This window comes from Harpegnathos saltator, unplaced genomic scaffold (assembly GCF_003227715.2).
Source record: "Harpegnathos saltator strain DR-91 unplaced genomic scaffold, Hsal_v8.6 scaffold58, whole genome shotgun sequence".
Classification (NCBI taxonomy): Eukaryota; Metazoa; Arthropoda; class Insecta; order Hymenoptera; family Formicidae; genus Harpegnathos; species Harpegnathos saltator.
The window spans coordinates 566,907-584,022 of record NW_020230404.1 but is presented as its reverse complement, the minus strand read 5'-3'; the positions used below and the strand labels follow the sequence as shown (position 1 = coordinate 584,022).

The window sequence follows — 17,116 nt, the reverse complement described above, 5'->3', positions numbered from 1 at the left end:
AGAGAGAAGGCGAGGGGAGGGTGGGGAGGAGGAGGAGGAGGAGGAGGAGGAGGAGGGGAGGGAGGGGAAGAGATGAGAGAAAAATATAAAAATATTTCCACGCGAGATATAGATCCGCCGGGTAATTGGAGTCATTTCCTTCCTGATACGATCGCATTCAATAAAAGTAATTATTGCGTGTGTCGTTCCCTTTTGAAATAAAAATCGATGGACGTGTATAGATGAGGGGTGGAAACAAATTGGGGATATATCTATTACGCGGGTACAAACGACCCGTGAAGATAATGAATTCGATTGTTTGCCGTGGTATTATCGCCCTACTCCCCCGGTAATAACGACCAATCGGAGAAAAGGGAAGGGCGCCCGCTGTTACATTCGAAATGTATAAATGGACCAATAACCGTTCCACCTCTGTTCAGTCGGCTTCTCTCGGTTCGTCGCTGGTAAACCGCGAGCGCTTGCCCTTTTTTTCCTCCCATTTTCATCAACTTCGAAACGCTCTTCCGGCACTCGCAAGATTTCGCTCACTCGTTCACGGAAAAGTCGTCTCATCGTACGTGTGAGGTAAGAGAGAGAGAGAGAGAGAGAGAGAGAGAGAGAGAGAGAGAGAGAGAGAGAGAGAGAGAGAGAGAGAGAGAGAGAGAGAACGTTATACATTTCGCGCATAAATATTAATTAATAACCGGCCTGGATTTGTCGCACTCTCAACGATATCGCGGCTCACTGTCGCGAACGCGCGTGAAGAGAACTACTACGTGGCGGAGAGAATGCGCGCAAACGTATCGATTAATAATATCTCGTTAGAAATCTACGAGTCTCCTCAGCCGGGGCCGGCGAGGGCCCGCTGCCGAAAGTGCGCAATTTTCGAAGGAAGGAGCGGGTAAGTAAAATAGCTCCGTCGTGAAGGAGCACCTCTCGCGCCGAGTGTTGTTCAAAAGCGGCCGGCTCCGCTCTACGCGCTAGTGCAAGTAAGAGTTCCATCCACGAGCGCGTGCGAGACAACCGTTAAACGACGAAAAAGAAGAACGAGAGAGAGAGAGAGAGAGAGAGAGAGAGAGAGAGGCTGATGCGCGTTTCAATCGACGCGTATTCCCGAGGATACGCCGTCGTGTGAAAGTCCACTAGGCGGAGAAACGTGGAATTAAAGTCGCGCGAGAACATGTCCCGGCCGTGGAAGAACGTGTACAAAAGGGAAAAGAAAAGAAAAAAGAAAAAAAAGAGAAAGATAAGGAAAGGAACGGAAGAGCATCCATTATGAAGAGTATCTCGCGCACGTGTCCCTCAAGGCCGGTCTCGCGGCCGGCACGGTCCCTCTTAAGCCCGGTCAAGTCAGGTCAAACCGGCTCAAACCGAAAAAAAGGATGATGCAACAATTAGTGTGACATTGCATTCACATCCGCTCTCGACCTGCCCTCTTTTCCAAGTTTCTGGCTACCTGTATGGCACAGAAGGCGCATTAGCCGCTCGGCTATTCAACGTAAATCAGTCGCTCTCTTATTTGCACGCATATAGCTGCGTATATTAAACGTATACTTGAAGTCGATATAGTGCGACACGCGACACAGAAGTGTAGTAACAACAATCACAGCAGTAGCAACAGCAACAGCAATAGCAACAACAATAACAACAACTGCACATTGCAAGTCGAAGGAACAAACGAACGACGTCGTTGTCATCGTTGTCATCGTCGTCGTCGTCATCGTCGTCGTCGTCGTCGTCGTCGTCGTCGTCGTCGTCGTCGTCGTCGTCGTCGTCGTCGTCGTCGTCGTCGTCGTCGTCGTCGTCGTCGTCGTTGATTGAAGCGCGCGTTTATACGTTCTCTCACCTGTACTCCGCCGGCGACGTTTCATTAATTCGGCGCGTGTGCCACCGCGCGTTCACGGATATAGACGGGCGCGACGTAGATTCTCAGTATTTAAACGCTCGGTGAAACGTGCACACAGCCAAGCGAGGTGAGTCGTCCATCTCCTCGTCGCACTCGTCGACTCCCCCTGTCCCCGAGAACGCAATCAGGCGAGACTGTGCACGTGTTGTTGGTCTCTCTTCGTGCTTCTCCGGCTCGATGATGATTAGCGAAAGTGTCTCTTTCCTCTGTTGCAAGTCCTCGTACATCCTCCAAGATGCAACCGCGGGGTCTGTCCGGGAGGAGGGTACTCGATACTTGTCTGATACTGCTGCTGGCGATCGGTCAACTCAGCGTGGCGGCGGCTGGCAGCGAGGGAGATGCGAACGATAAAAGGGTATATCGCACGCGAGTGATCTCCAATGAGCTTAGACCTTGCAGAGTTTGCCAAAATACGCGAGTACACCCAGTTCCCAATTGCACTCCCCTCCGCCCCGAGTCCTTCGCTTTCTTCTCTCTCCCTCGTTTCCTTCGCCCTCTCACTCTCTGGTCTTTCTTCTCCTTCGTTTTCGTTCACCACCTCACTCACCACTGGCTCACTTGTTTAGTTTCAGTTGAACGGCTCGCCGTATCCAGCCAAATATCCTCTCCCGTTCTTTGAACACCCGAATATCACTAAACTGTTGTTGCAGAGGAACTTTTTGGCGACATGGACCAGGATTGTGAAGGAACCGACGTCGCTGCAGGTTGGCGCGGGGTGAGTGTGTGAGGGCTCGCGCGCGCCTTGATAGCGAATTGAGACGAGACGGCGGCAGCGTGATGTGTGACGGTGGTAACGTGACCGAGAGTGCCGCGATTCGCGCCGCATTCATCGCATATTTCGTTTCAGGAGTCGCGTTGAATTGCAATGCGTGGTAAATGGGAATCCGCCGCCCCGGGTGTACTGGTTCAGCGGGACAGAGGCTGAGAGGCAGGTGGGTCTCACGCGCGCGATTATCACACGGCGTGCTCGAGCGTACGCCGTTCCGATCCTCGCGCGGCTTAATCCGCCGCGCGGTGAACGCGGCGATAAATAATCCAGCGCCAGGTGTATGCATGTGTATGCATAAGTAACGGCGACGAGACGATGACGAGTTTCGACTTTCAGGTGTCAGTCCACGGGCCGGCCCCCTCCTTCTTTCCGGGGGTCCGGGCAAAACTGGAAGCGGACGAGAGCCAAGCCGGCGCGCGATCATGTGACTTATCCCCAGGAGCAGAAACGTAAAAAAAAAAAAGTTTCACATTTCCATTGTTGGAGCGGGTTACACGGTCGTGTCAAAGTCGTCCAGTTCACGTGAAACTTTAGACTTTGGACGTTTCCGCTGTTAGGAAAAAAAGTTACATGATCGCTACCCAGCAGCGAGACCCGTTGAAATCCGTCGTCGTCGTCGTCGTTGCTTGTCGTTGCAGACACCCGCGCGCGCGGGTGTCTTCTTCTGTTCTTCTCGTCATCCTTTCGCTCATCCGGCGTCGACCGTCGATCACTAACTGACACTGTGTGTCACTCCCCTCCCCGGCTCTTCCCTTTCGAATAAATAACCACGGCAATCTCGTGGTGCGTCTCTCCCCTCGCGCCGCCTCGTCGTTATTCCGGCAGATCCAAGAGATGACAACGCGGGCTCAGGAGGAGGGTAACAATGACCTGCCTATGGAAGGGATTGCTCAGTACATTTCCAAATACGTGATCGATTGCGTGAAGCCCGAAGACGAAGGTTACAGATATTGCGTGTCAGTGTCGAACGATAAGGTGGTGTACTCGCAGCCGTCGTTGCTCCTGGTCGACAGTAAGTGCAACGACCAGTCCTCAAGGTGGACTCTCGCGCGCGCGCGCACGTCGCATCGTCCAGGTAACCACGTACGTTGCTTCTGCTCTCGACAGAGTCCAGGACCGAAGAATGCAGTGACAGCGAGAGCGAGCCCACCATCACCCTGCACACGGTGTGGAGACTCGCTATGCAGGGTAGCACAGTGATTCTACAGTGCAGGGTCGAAGGCCGGCCGATGCCGTATCTGCTCTGGCTGGACAACATGGGCAACAGAATCGGCACGTCGGCGTTCGCAAGGCGTACCGTGCTGGCGAACGGCGATCTGCGGATCAAGGATCTCAAGTGGTCCGACATGGGCGATTACATCTGCAGGGTGCAGTCCGGCGATACGGAAAAGAGCGTGTCGACGTTCTTGTACCCGGTCAAGTACGTAAGAAGCATGTGTATGTGTATACAGGGTGTCCCGTTTTAATCGTGCATCCCGATTAACATCGCGGAAAGTGGTTTTAGACGAAAGTTGTTTGATTTGAAGGGGAACATGAGACAGCGATATTATTTTGTTTACAGAAGAAGAGCCGCCGCTCTTTCGAGATACTCACCGATCGCCATTTTTCTTTTAAACGGAAACTCCAATTTTTTATTATATCATCTTTTCCTGCTAATTAATTTGGACAAATTTTCTGTCTGTGAAAGATTCTTTTATTTGCCTAATATTTTGTTTTAAGTATTTAAGGGAAACTTGGTAATTCTTTTCAAGATTCACCTCACGGTGAATCTCGGTGACTTTTTGTCGGAAAGGAAAGTGATATTGGTCTTTTTTACTCTATTTAGTCTCAAAAATATGCTAAAATAGAATAAGAACACGATAATGCGCGCCGCGCGCCCTAACTTGGCCATTTTTTTAATTTCCAAAGGTCAACAAGTTAACAAAAGTTAGGGCACTATTGTAACAATATATTCTTGAGACTAAATAGAATAAAAAAGTCTAGTACCACTTTCTCTTCCGATAAATAGTTACTGAGATCTTGTAAGCCAAATATTAAAAAAGTTGCCAAGTTTTCCTCAAAGATCTAAAAAAATGTTTCAGACAAAAGTTGTTCAAATTGATTGGAAAAGAAGGATGATACAACGAAAAATTGAGGTTTCCAGGTCAGAAAAGTGACGACGATCAGTGAATATCTCGAAAGTGGCATAAACAAAATAATACCGCGCTGTCTCATGTCCTTCTTCGAACCAAATAATTTTTGTCTGAAATGTTTCTCCGTAGCTCTCATATTTTTCGAGATATTTCAGTGGATAAACTAAAATGAATTACTCTGTACAGAAGGTGTATAAAAAGTACCGGCACAGTGAAATATCTCGAAAACCATGATACTAGACTTTTTTACTCTATTCGGTCTCAAGAATATGTTGTTACAATAGCGCCCTGACTTTTGTTAATTTGATGATTTCGAAATTTCCGAAGGTCGATAAGTTAACAAAAGTTAGGGCACTATTATAACAATATATTCCTGAGACCAGGTAAAATAAAAAATTCTAATACCACTTTTTCTTCCGACAAACAATTAGCGAGATATCGTAAACTAAACATTGAAAAAGTAATCGAGTTTTCCTGAAATATCTCGAAACATATTAGGCAAATAAAAAAAAAGTAAAAAAAAATGTTTCAAACGAAAATTATCCAAATTAATTAGTAGAAAAAGAAGATATAATAAAAAATTAGAATTTCCACTTAAGAAAAGTAACGATCAGTGAATATCTCGAAAGTAGCGTCATCTGTAAATAAAATGATATAGTCGTTTTACGTCCCCCTTGAAACCATGCGACTTTTATCCGAGACATTTTTTCCTGAAATGCTTAGTTTTCGAGATATTTCGCTGGCCTGGTACTTTTTATACATCCTGTACGTACAATCAATCAATTTCCGATACACGCGGTCGTCTAATAACTAATTGCACGTTCAGTTATCCGATATCTAATCGCGCATGTATCGATAGTTGATGTACATACGCGCTCGGGAAGCCGCGGATGATATATAATCGAGCATCGTCTCGTACACGATGCGTTAATCGCGCGCGCGCGCGCTGTGAACTTTTATCTCTTGTTTTGTGCTTTTTTTTCCTTTTCTAAGGACGATATCTTTCTTTTGCAGGCGCTCGTAGGAATAAATGTCGTGTAGATCAGCTCCAAGGGTCTCTACGCTTCTCATATGCGTAACGCTGTAAATGCGCGGGGGTGTGAAAAATACTTATCACACACTCATTCACATTCATTTATATTTACGTTATCTAAATAGAATGTAGTTTCTATAATTGCATAGGAGATACGCATCGAGTACTTATTTCTTTACTTTTGTTACACTTACGATACCAGTGCTGCTTTGTCCCCGTAAACTCGCGATAATTCAGCGACAGGTTTACGTCCCACATCGCGGATCGGCACACGGACAGACTTTCTTTTCTCTCTGTATCTGTTTTCTTCTTCTGTCTTTCTTTTTCCGTCGAGTCTGCATCTAAGTTTGCGGACGAATTTAAGAAAGTTTTAATAAACGCAACTAATATCATCTGCACGTGTGTAAGATTCTTCATCTCCCTCTCCGTCATCGTCGCCTGTCACAGAAACCGTGAATATAAGTTCCCGCCTCTCACCGTATACCGATATACGGCCCTCATCACTTCGGCCAGGATCTCACGCGCGTGTTGTTTCATATTTACTATTAATATTTATACTTGGCACGTGACGTACGCGCCAGAGAGACGTCAGATTTGCGAGACTGAGCTACTCGCGCAGTGACTGGTAATTCACCAGGCGCTGCAAATTATAAATCACTTACCCGCTCATGCCTGTCCAGCAAGACAATTCCGAATGGCAAACGGCCAATCCATTAGCCGGATCAAAACGCGCGGTTATTTGCGGCTGCCTCCTTGCTCCGTGGCCGCGCGTATTAATCGCAACGTAACACGACAGACAACAAGGCCGAACGGTTATTTATTAAATCGGTTTATTAAGCAGAGACAACACCTCCGATTCCAAAATCGTATTACCGCCTGTCAAGATCAATAATAGAAAAAGAAACGCTACTCTCTCTCTCTCTCTCTCTCTTTCTAGAGACGGAATCACAATTGGAATATTGCGCTTGTTTGCAAAAGGCCATCAATAAATACTATTGTTCTATTTATAAATGTATTTATGACGATACAGAGTAAAGTCTAAAAATTATATGGGAAAAATAGTATGTGAAACACACGATAAAATATCACGCATCTCGGTGTCAGACGTAGTCGCGGAAATGTCCGGAACATCGTGTTCCGGCATATTCAGAGGATAAAAGTGGGGATAAACGAGAGGGATGAGTATTGCCTTTACGCGGGCATGGGGAAGGGGAGCGGAGTAAGGGACAGGACTGCGGGGAAGACGGGAGGAGGAGGGGGAGCAAAAGAGGAAAAAAGGCTTGGAACCACACATCTCCGTATTACAGTACGGTTGTAACGTCGTAAAGCCGCGAAAATACAGTAGTATAAATTCAATTACATGTGCGCACGTACACACGCGTACGTGCCACACACACTCACACGCACACATACACACATCTACACAAACACACACTCACGCACATACGCTGCTGCTCATTTACCTCTAGTGGCTCGTATCGCCTTGCAGATTTCGATCCACGGATGTCCGTAGGAACTGCATACGTCACACACGTTAGTCGAGCTCGAGGATGGTTGTTGACTAGTTTGGTGCCCGGGTGTACTCGGCGACGACGAGCCCTCTCCTTTTGATTTGCACGTGGTCGACGAGAAATGAAGGAAATCGACTGCTGAGGAAGGCGGGGACGCGGGCGCGCGTATCTTGCGCGACGACGGCAATGTTGCTGAATTATACGACAAGTTCGATGAGGGTAATGTGGAAGGCGATCGCTCCGACGACGGTGACTTGGACGCCGGTTGTTGGATCGAGCGGCAGGAGGGCGAGGACAGGCGCATACACCGCAAAAGGTTGAGTCAATCGTTAACTAAACCTTGAGAGACGCTGATCAGCTGCTCTTTTAAGACGCGGAAGGACGGTCGCGACTCAGGACCGTGCGCCCAACACTTGCGCATCACCTGAAAACCGAGAGAGAGTCCGTGGTGTGAGCCCGAGAGGGAGAGGGAGGGAGGGAGGGAGGGGGAGGGAGGGAGGGAGGGAGGGAGAGAGAGGGAGAGAGAGAGAGAGGGGGGGAGAGACCACAGTGAGCGAGATTCACGGCACTGACTCACCTCATACACCTCCTTGAAGCAAGCTTTAGGTCGTTCCAGAATAATCCCCCGCTGTACCCGCTCGACCACCTCCGTGTTCTTTAGGCGACCGTAAGGCATCTTTCCACACGTGAACACTTCCCACATGAGCACTCCGTACGCCCACACGTCCGACTTCGAACTGAAGCGTGTATAATTCAGTACCTCTGGCGGCGCCCATTTGATAGGAAATTTAGTGCCCCCGCTACTGGTGTACTGATCGTCCAGCACGTACCTGAAAGTAATCAGTTAGTTAAGCAACATATATATACACACTCTCTCTCACATACAACACATACAACACTGTCGTGCTTCTACTTTCGCACGTTATCTTGTAATGACAGATTCGTCGAGCAATCTGGAGTCGAATGGCCTCAGGATCCCACTTTGGCCCTTCTTCAAGGTCCGTTCGCGTAAAACTTACAAGCCGAAAAAGCACGTCGGTGCCTCCCATGTTTTGTGTGAAAAAAATCGACGCCAGGTTTGCCCGAGAAGTTTATCCCGTTGACGATTAATGCAACAGACAGGTAAAGTAACTTACCTAGCTAAACCGAAATCGGCGACCTTGACTACGTTTTCCGACCCCACCAGGCAATTACGTGCGGCAAGATCTCTGTGTATATAGTTATGCCTCTCTAAATACGCCATTCCTTTGCAAACCTATGGACATGGCAAAGTTTCGGTCATCGTGTCATCTTGAAATTGCGTTGACAAATGTACATTCCACCGAACGCTCGACAATATTGACATTACCTGTATACACATGTCTAATAAGAGGCCAACGTTTGCGCCTAACGAGGCTTCGTGACGGCGGAGGTAGTTGAGCAGGGATCCATGTCGCATGTACTCGGTGACGATGTATATCGGTCTATCCTTGCTGCAGACGCCGTACAACTGGACTAGGTTTTGATGTTGCAATTTTCTGGGCACACAACGACAGAGCGAACAAATGAGAGGTCGTCGTGAAGAGCGCATTAACCGATGTTACGTTACTCTTGTTTGAAAAAACACGACCGCGATAGCAGAGCATCATAAGGTCCTCAATTAAATTAAAAGGGTTCCTCCCGAGCGCGCGGCTGTCCGTCGCAAGTTTTCACGTGGCATAAAGGAAACTGGGTTGAAACTTACGTCATTACTTTAGCTTCTTCTATAAAGTCGTCCTCGGACATGGTTCCCTCTTTCATCATTTTCACAGCAACGTCGATGGAGCCGCGCCACTTTCCTCTCCGCACAACTCCAAATTGGCCGGACCCAAGCTCCTCCAGTAAATGCAATTCCGCCGGGTCGATCTCCCATTTGTCTGCGAAAAAAAAGTCGACCGTTAAGTGGCGCCAAGTAGTCAAGAAAAAGTTCTCTCCTCTTGTTTCTTCTTCCACTTCTTCTTCTTCTTCTTCGTTTTTGTTTCTTTCCCCTCGCATATATTTTATACTTGGAATAAAGGAGGGAATAAGAGTTACCTACCATGACTGAGGCCGGCGGTCGGCGGTACAGGGCGATCGCAGGGGCTGGTCTTCAGTCGGCTGGCCAGGCCGCCGCTATTATGTCTATGGTAATTCACCAGATCGGGAATGGAGCCGCAGCAGTGCTTTTCCGACAGATAAAACTCGCCGCGGGTGTTCTGTTTGATATGGTAATGCTTCACGTGGGGGTGTGGCCTGCGACGAAATAAAAAATCTCAGATTAACCAGCGGAAGAGAGAGAGAGAGAGAGAGAGAGAGAGAGAGAGAGAGGAGGGGGGGGGGAGAGAAAGAGAAAGAAGTACCGAGGATAAACGGAGCTGGAGAATACCCGAGAGTGGCAGGAGAGGTGAAATTTGAAAAGACACGGCCTTAAATCGACGCCGGTCGCTCGCGTCAACCGGAAAGATAAACTTGCAGAATTAGCGGGGGAGAGACTTATGACTTACACTTTAGTATAAAGGGAGAGTGTGTAGAGTCCTTTGGTCGAGGAATTACGGACAACGAAACAGCCCTCCTTGTCCTCTTGCTTCAGCAGCGATTCGGCGCGTTGTCTCGACATATCGCCCACGTACCATCTGCAACAACACAAGCGGCCCGCTCGTTTTCTCGGCTTTTATCAGACACCCGGGGGGAGGGAAGAGAGGAGGAGGTTTCGCGATTTACGGGAGAGGAGTATCTCTATCGAATATCTGCCGGAGGATAATTGATAGCTAACGTGAAACATGAGAAAAATAACGTGGCAGCGCAGCAATTCGTGCGTCGAGTCGCGCGATTATTTTCAGTTGGACGCGATGGAAGATGCACGATAAGAATGATATACACCGGACTCACTCGTATTTCTGTAGCCCCAGCAGTTCCTTCTCCTTGACGTAGTTGCTGGGAATATAGCCGATCGATCTGCAATTACAAAGCATGCATCGTACATGTGTATGCACGCAGAAGTCCTTTGCGGCCCATCGCAAGCTCGGCACGCGCGGATCACAGCATGTGAGATCCGACCGTAAACAACTTTACGAAGAGACATTATCCAGCGATTATCCAAGAGTACCGCTAAGATTACCGCTTGCTAGAGAAGCGCGGCGTATTCTGCGCTCGGTCTCTCGCAATTGCTCGTCTGATCACTCGTCGACTGATCACTGGCATCACGTGTGTACGTATGCACGTGCGTGCGAGACGTAGATAAGACCGGTTGCACACGTGGAAACGCCTGCCATGCGGCAGAAGTTGATCAGAGCGAATTCACCCCTTGGCGGAAAAGCAGAAAGCAGAGAAACAGCATCCAGTCAGAAGTCGCGCTGATAGTCTGTCCCTCCCTTCTCTCTCTCTCTCTCTCTCTCTCTCTCTCTCTCTCTCTCTCTCTCTCTCTCTCTCTCCCCTCCCTCTCTCTCTTTCTCTCTTTCTCTCGCAAGAGAGAGAGAGAGACAGCCTATCAGCGCAATTTCTAATTGGATGCTGCCCTTCTGCTTTCTGCTTTTTTGCCAAGGTGTGCATCCTCCCTTAAGAAATATCGCAGTACCAATAAACGTTCCATGTGCCACATGTTTTGTAAATGCTATTTCTAGCAAGCAAGATGGCTGAATAGCTACCGCAATATTTCCTAGCCAACTTCCGCCTCTTGGCAAGCGTTGCCGCGTTCTATGCAACTGGCTGTAGTAGCTGCGTCCCGACATTCACTATCAGCGTTGAAAACCTATAGTATATGTGACAGAAACTATATATTTTCAATATTGGCAGTGAATATCGAAACGCAGCCAGTATTTACAAAACTGGTAGAACGGCGGTAGGTAGGACGTTCATTGGCTACTGCGATATTCCCCGACCAACTTCCACCGCGCAGCAAACATGTCGCGTCGTGTGTGCTACCAGGACTTCGAGTATGAGAGAAACGCAGAGCCGGCTGAGATTGGAAAATTTTGCGAAGACAAACGTCCGTAAAGTTGTCCACACGTTGTCTGAGAGGATTCATACCCATTCTCGTCTTTAACTTTCCACCAATGCTCCTGGGAGTCGTCCAGGACCTCGTACTCCGCGCCCTGTGTGATCGCAAAAACATGGATCATTAATAAGAACTGTTCGACGGTACCGTCGCGGTAACATCGTCCGGAGGCAAAAGGAGAGAGCAGAGAGAGAGAGAGAGCAGAGAGAGAGAGAGCAGAGAGAGAGAGCAGAGAGAGAGAGAGAGCAGAGAGAGAGAGAGAGAGAGAGAGAGAGCAGAGAGAGAGAGAGAGAGAGAGAGAGAGAGAGAGAGAGAGAGAGAGAGAGAGGAGAGAAGAAAGAGAGAGAGAAGAGAGAGAGAGAGAGAGAGAGAGAGAGAGAAGAGAGAGAGAGAGGAGAGAGAGAAGAGAGAGAAGAGAGAGGAGAGAGAGAGAGAGAGAGAGAGAGAGAAGAGAGAGAGAGAGAGAGAGAGAGAGAGAGAGAGAGAGAGAGAGAGAAGAGAGAGAGAGAGAGAGAGAGAGAGAGAGAGAGAGAGAGAGAGAGAGAGAGAGAGAGAGAGAGAGAGAGAGAGCAGAGAGAGAGAGAGAGAGCGGCGGTACTCGCATTGCTCACCTTCTCGAGAGACAGATCGCCGCCCTCGATGGCTCGGAAAGGATACAGTGCCACCACGACTTTCGCCCGCAGCATTATCTTTTCCTGCGGCCAAATTAATCAACCTTTATCGCGGAGATCGGACAAAAATGCCGATGAAATAACGCGGTCTCCGCGCACTCGATCTTTCGACCGAGGACGTGGGGGACGTACCTTCGCCTTAGAGGATGGTGTGCCGGGTGTGCCGCCTGGTATTACCGGAGTCGAGGGCGTTCCTGCAAAAAGAAGCAGAGAGTCGGCCGTTACTCCGGAGCTCATCCATCATGCGTGTACTCGCATCCAGCACTCTCGACCTAACGCAACAATCCTCGCGGCCGTTACGCGTGCGTTCATCACGCGCGGAGATGCAGTTCGCGTTACAATTCCCGCGACTGCACCGCAGGATATTAATCGCGAGCGAGCGCGCGCGCGCAGTGACTCTGCTCGAAAAATCGCCGACGGCTCGCGCGGCGCAGCACTCGGCTGTCCGATAATTACCGTCCTATTGAGCGCGATCGCGGTCCAATTTCACCGGACGGCGGAGGAGGACCCGCCGGCGACATTCCTCCTCGCGCGGCAACGATCCGCGAACTAAACGGACCGCTCTCTCGAGCCGGCTGACAAGTGCAGCAGCAGCAGCAGCAGCAGCACGCTGAATGACGGCATACCGAAGCGGCTATGGGTGCGAAGGACGATACCGCGGACCACCAGTCTCCACCCTGTCTAGACAAAATCAATGCGACCTCAACCTCCTACACCCCCCACCAGAGCGCTGGTCTCTTACACCGTTCAACGTTCGCACGTGCACGCGCTCGCCGCGTGCACGCGCTGCGTAGCGCAGCGTGCGCCCTGCGCTACTATAGGCCCCCGCCGCGTCTTCTCCTCGCCCGGGCGAGAGAAATCGCGGATCTCTGTCGGATTCGGAAACACGAGGGAGTGTGATCGACGCGTGTTACCGTTTCCGCGGCTGGAATGCGCGAAATGGTACGCGTCGGACGCAAATACCGGTGCTCCGTGCAGCGACGATGAGGCTTCTCCTCGAGAAAGGAATTCTCTCTCTCTCTCTCTCTCTCTCTCTCTCTCTCTCTCTCTCTCTCTCTCTCTCTCTCTCTCTCTCGTGATTTCAATTCTCGCCCTCTCGTGTAACTATTGCACGTGCGCGCGCGAGCGACACGTTTTATTTTATAATGCTCGTCCCTTTAATATCCCACTCCTCCTCCCCCCCCTACCTCTCCTGTTCCGGCGAGTTTCATTACCGGAGGCAATCTCTGGCAACGGTAGAAGAGCCGGAGAGAGGAGGCTTCCCGGAAAAGTTTCTTTGCGAAAAATATCCGAAGTATCTTCGCCATGCTCGAGTTCTCCGCCTCTGGGAAAGATTTCTCCTCCCCTCCCCCTCCCTCTCTTCTCCTTGCCCATTCCAAAGTATAAACGAAAGCTATACACGTCAAGCCGGCGGACGGATGGAATTTGAAAAACTCACCGCTGAGGAAACTACTCGGGCGCGTTGTGTACGTCTGTGTGCGTGTGAGCGCATGTGTATGTGTGTGTGTCGTACTTTAATATTTTAGATAACATTAGCTAACTATTTCGCAAATTATACACGGCGCGGGTGAGAGTAAAGATTGACCCGAGCGTCGCTCGGCGCGTTTCACCTCGAACGAAAGAGAGAGGAAGACGAAAAGAGAAAGAGGAAGAAGTAGAGGGAACATTGTAAAGTTTTGAGTTGAGCAATTTTTCCGCGCGATTTCACCGGCTGATCCTACGCTACACGATTCCGCGACGCAAGTCGCGGGGGGAATGCTCAAAGAGAAGCTGCTGCTTTTCATCGAGCGCGACCATCGGCGAATCTCAAGGAGAGTGTCTCGCTTGTGAGCGAGACTGATGAAAGCCTCCGTGGGCGCGCGAGGCCTACGATGATATGAAGAAAGGGTAGCGCGTCTCGTCTTTTCACAGAGACACGGAGCATTCGGAAATATTCGACTGCCGGAGAAATTCAATAAGCGGGGAAACTCCAAGAGGGCGAATGTAGCGTTTGAAACACACACACACACACACACACATACAAACGGCGGTCGGGATATTAAATCTGACATTTTCCAACATCGTTTTTCAGATATATAAGTTGTTATATTGTCAAGAGTGTGTTTGAGAGTACAAGAGGTATAATAATGCGCTTACATCGTTTTTCTTACCCCTCCTCTTCCCCCTGTCTCCCACCCCCTGTCCGTTCGCACGCCACTGATAAGCCCGTACGCGTCCCAATTGTATCGTAATGACTGCTTCTCGAAGCGATGCCGGAAGGCGCAGACAAGTGTTTATTCTTTTTATTCTACGATAAGAAAAAGATCTCCGTGCGGCCAATGATGTTTACGCCGTGGACGAGACGTGGATCTGCTTGAGGGCCTCGGTATTGTTGTTACCGTCTACCTCGAGTCGTTGCAGTTTAACGAGATTCTCGAAGGCGCCGTCGTCTACCGTGCGAATGTTATTGTCGGATAGATTCAGTACCAGCAGTTCAGACAGTCCTGTGAAAGAGCCGGCTACAATGTGAGACAACTTATTCCCTTCCAAGAACAGTTCTTCCAGCTGAGACAGCTCGTGGAACGTCCCGGCCTGGAGAGAGCTGATCTCGTTCTGCTGAAGATGGAGTCTCTTCAGGTCGACTAGGTCACGGAAGAGCGCCCCGGAGATGCTCGTTATCCGATTGTTATTTAGGTAGAGATCCTCCAGCTTGCTGAGCCCTTGGAAAGCGCCGGCCGGTAAGCCCTCCAGCTGATTGTAGTCCAAGTGGAGGCGATTCAGTCCGGTCAACCTGGCGAAGGCGCCCGGCGCAAGCCGGCTGATCTTGTTGTAGTTAAGCCACAGGTACAGCAGTTCAGGATTGGCATTCGAGAAGGAGTCCGCGTCGATCGCGGCGATGTCATTGTGGCCGAGGTAGAGCCACATCAAGTTCGGCAGGCCGGCGAACGAGTCAGCCGGTATCGAGTTGATCTTGTTGAAGACCAGCGACAACGATTGCAGGTGCTCCAGTTCGGCGAACAGGTGCGCCGACAACGACACCACGTTGCTGTCCAAGTGGAGCCACTTCAACCTCGGCAGACCGCGGAAGGATCCCCTCTTCAGCACGGATATTCGATTACCGAAGTTTAGATACAGGTGCGTCGCCGTGACATTCTTAAAGGCGTCCTCCCGGATCGCCAGGAGGTCCAAATCGCCGATTTCCAATCGATCCTCGGACCGACGCTGCGTCACCTCCACGAGTACGCCCTTGTAGTGACAGATGTTGTAAGCTTCTTCGACCACGCAGGTCGGGATCTTCGCTGGAGTCTCCTCCTCATGCTCGACGATACTCGCTGAGAACACCAAGACGACGACTTGCGAGAACAGCAGAAGGTATCGCGACATCTCGAGAGCGATTGATCGGCCGGTGTCGAGAAACAGCGCGAATGCGGTCGCGAATCGCCGTTCTTACAGTTTTGTACCACGTTGCACCGCGGCCGCAGCAGATTTTATCAGCGAGCTCTGTGCACTCTTGACACTGACATCGACGAGTTATCGCGGCTCGTATTCTTGGAAAGGAGGACCGCTGACGCGAGATGTCAGAGGTGAAGACGGCCGATGATAAAATGCCCTGAAAATATTCGACTCTCTCGGGGAAATGCAATCAGCGGAAACACTCGAAGAAGGTGAACGTGTCGCGTTTGGGACTGCAGTAGAGTCTCGGGACGTCAAGTCCGATATCTTTCAACACAACCCCGAGACATAGAGTAGTATTATTGTTATTATTACGAGTGTGATTCAGTTTTGAGGATTTTGCAAGAGCGGCACTAATGTCAGTTTTGTCGAAAATATTCCAATCACAGCTATTGTCTCTCAGTTCTAAGCATTCTTAATGCTTTAATATTAATTCATGATATTTAGTCATTTACTAATAATAGACGCAGTAAACATCGTGTTAATACCATCTTAAAAATGGAGTTTCCTACAGAGCATTTTCGACATGCGTTGCTTTTGTGTCTTTTATTCAGACGAAAACAGCAGCTGGAGGTCGTAGAATTCTGATAGAAACTTGTGGTGATGTTACTCCATCAATTAAGACGGGTGAATATTGGTTTAGACGATTCAAATGTGGTGATTTCAATGTTAACGACAAAGATCGCTCGGGGACAAGCAAAAAAGCTTGGAAATGCAGACTTGCAAGCATTATTGGACGAAAATCCAGCACAATCCACTTCAGAACTAGCATTGAATGTCGATCATGCAACAGTACTAGACGTTTACATGATATGGGAAAGATTTACAAAGGAGGAAAATGGGTCCCACATGAATTATCGAAAAATGCCATTGCGAACCCGGTTGAACATTTGCGTTTCGTTGATCTCCAGACAAAAAAATGAAGAGATTTTGTATCGAATTGCTACTAAGGATAAAAAATGGTGGATCTATTTCGATAATCCCAAACGAAAAAAATCATGGGTTGATTCAGGCCAATCAGCAACATCCATTTCGAACCGCAATATTCACGGTTCAAAGGTCTTGCTCAAAGGTATATTTGATGGGATCAAGAAGGTGTTGTATACTATGAACTATTAAATCCGAATGAAACTGTCATCGCTGAGCGTTATCGACAACAATTATAGAAATTGAAGCGAGCGTTGAATCGAATACGATCACCAATTGCGAGCAAACGACGCAAAGTGATCCTTCTTCGCGACAATGCTCGACCTCATGTTGCATTATCAGCGAAGCAAATGCTATTAGAGCTGGAATGGCAAGTCTTACCGTGCCCTGCGTATTCTCCAGACATTGCCCCACCTGATTATCACTTGTTCCGGTCGATGCAACATGCTCTAAAGGATGCACACTTTCATAACTTGGAACAAGCGCAAGGAAAATTTGTTGAAAATTGGATCAGCTCCAAAGAAGAATCTTTTTTATCGTCGTGGAATCTACCTCTTGCCAGAAAGATGGGAGAGAATTGTAGAAAACGAAGGGAAATATTTTGATCAAGGTATTCTTTCGTTATCTTGTTTAAGTAAATCAGATTTTGAGAAAAAAGAAAAAAAAAACCTTCAAAACTAAATCACGCTTCTAATATTAAGTCGTCGTTTATTCAGCCTTTTGGCTCTCGATTTACTTGAGACGCGCAGAATTAATCAGAGATTA

General features: G+C 48.9%; 3 protein-coding genes across 8 annotated transcripts in view; 1 reads left to right on the top strand and 2 right to left on the bottom strand.

Annotated features, from left to right (window-relative positions):
* The first annotated feature begins 390 nt into the window (after positions 1–390).
* On the top strand, positions 391–6,213 carry ImpL2 (Ecdysone-inducible gene L2). Of its 4 annotated transcripts, none has more exons than XM_011141553.3 (7): positions 391–564; positions 2,102–2,240; positions 2,536–2,600; positions 2,733–2,817; positions 3,480–3,666; positions 3,762–4,074; positions 5,801–6,213. In XM_011141553.3, the coding sequence occupies exons 2-7, from the start codon at positions 2,121–2,123 to the stop codon at positions 5,808–5,810; spliced, it is 780 nt and encodes a 259-aa protein (XP_011139855.1). In that variant the 5' UTR covers positions 391–564; positions 2,102–2,120; the 3' UTR covers positions 5,811–6,213. The 4 variants fall into 4 exon arrangements, with proteins under 4 accessions (XP_011139855.1, XP_011139853.1, XP_011139854.1 ...); XM_011141551.3 differs by having other exon boundaries at positions 2,452–2,600; XM_011141552.3 differs by lacking the exon at positions 391–564 and adding an exon at positions 1,763–1,952 and having other exon boundaries at positions 2,452–2,600.
* A 422-nt stretch (positions 6,214–6,635) lies between these two features.
* Positions 6,636–17,116, bottom strand: part of Btk29A (tyrosine-protein kinase Btk29A) — a 34,168-nt gene continuing 23,687 nt past the window's right edge. For 2 of the 3 annotated variants that reach the window (XM_011141547.3, XM_011141548.3), the window contains 11 exons: positions 12,125–12,186; positions 11,933–12,016; positions 11,354–11,418; positions 10,217–10,282; positions 9,832–9,960; positions 9,387–9,580; positions 9,054–9,225; positions 8,679–8,847; positions 8,467–8,585; positions 7,908–8,160; positions 7,569–7,754 (listed from right to left, as the gene is read on the bottom strand). In XM_011141547.3, the coding sequence (XP_011139849.1) occupies positions 7,653–7,754; positions 7,908–8,160; positions 8,467–8,585; positions 8,679–8,847; positions 9,054–9,225; positions 9,387–9,580; positions 9,832–9,960; positions 10,217–10,282; positions 11,354–11,418; positions 11,933–12,016; positions 12,125–12,186 (1,415 nt within the window). In that variant the 3' untranslated portion in view covers positions 7,569–7,652. Of the gene's footprint in view, positions 7,755–7,907; positions 8,161–8,466; positions 8,586–8,678; positions 8,848–9,053; positions 9,226–9,386; positions 9,581–9,831; positions 9,961–10,216; positions 10,283–11,353; positions 11,419–11,932; positions 12,017–12,124; positions 12,187–17,116 lie in introns of all 3 variants that reach the window. The other variant, XM_011141546.3, reaches the window with a different exon arrangement.
* On the bottom strand, positions 14,046–15,745 carry LOC105183442 (leucine-rich repeat transmembrane neuronal protein 4-like). Its single transcript, XM_011141544.3, has one exon. It carries the CDS (start codon positions 15,353–15,355, stop codon positions 14,318–14,320), a length of 1,038 nt encoding a protein of 345 aa, XP_011139846.1. The 5' UTR covers positions 15,356–15,745; the 3' UTR covers positions 14,046–14,317.

Coding starts and splice junctions, on each gene's coding strand:
- LOC105183442 (XM_011141544.3), bottom strand. CDS start 15,355: ATGTCGCGATACCTTCTGCTGTTCTCGCAAGTCGTCGTCTTGGTGTTC.
- ImpL2 (XM_011141551.3), top strand. CDS start 2,121: ATGCAACCGCGGGGTCTGTCCGGGAGGAGGGTACTCGATACTTGTCTG. Junction 2,601..2,732: donor TCGCTGCAGGTTGGCGCGGG/GTGAGTGTGTGA, acceptor ATTTCGTTTCAG/GAGTCGCGTTGAATTGCAAT. Junction 2,818..3,479: donor GGACAGAGGCTGAGAGGCAG/GTGGGTCTCACG, acceptor TTATTCCGGCAG/ATCCAAGAGATGACAACGCG.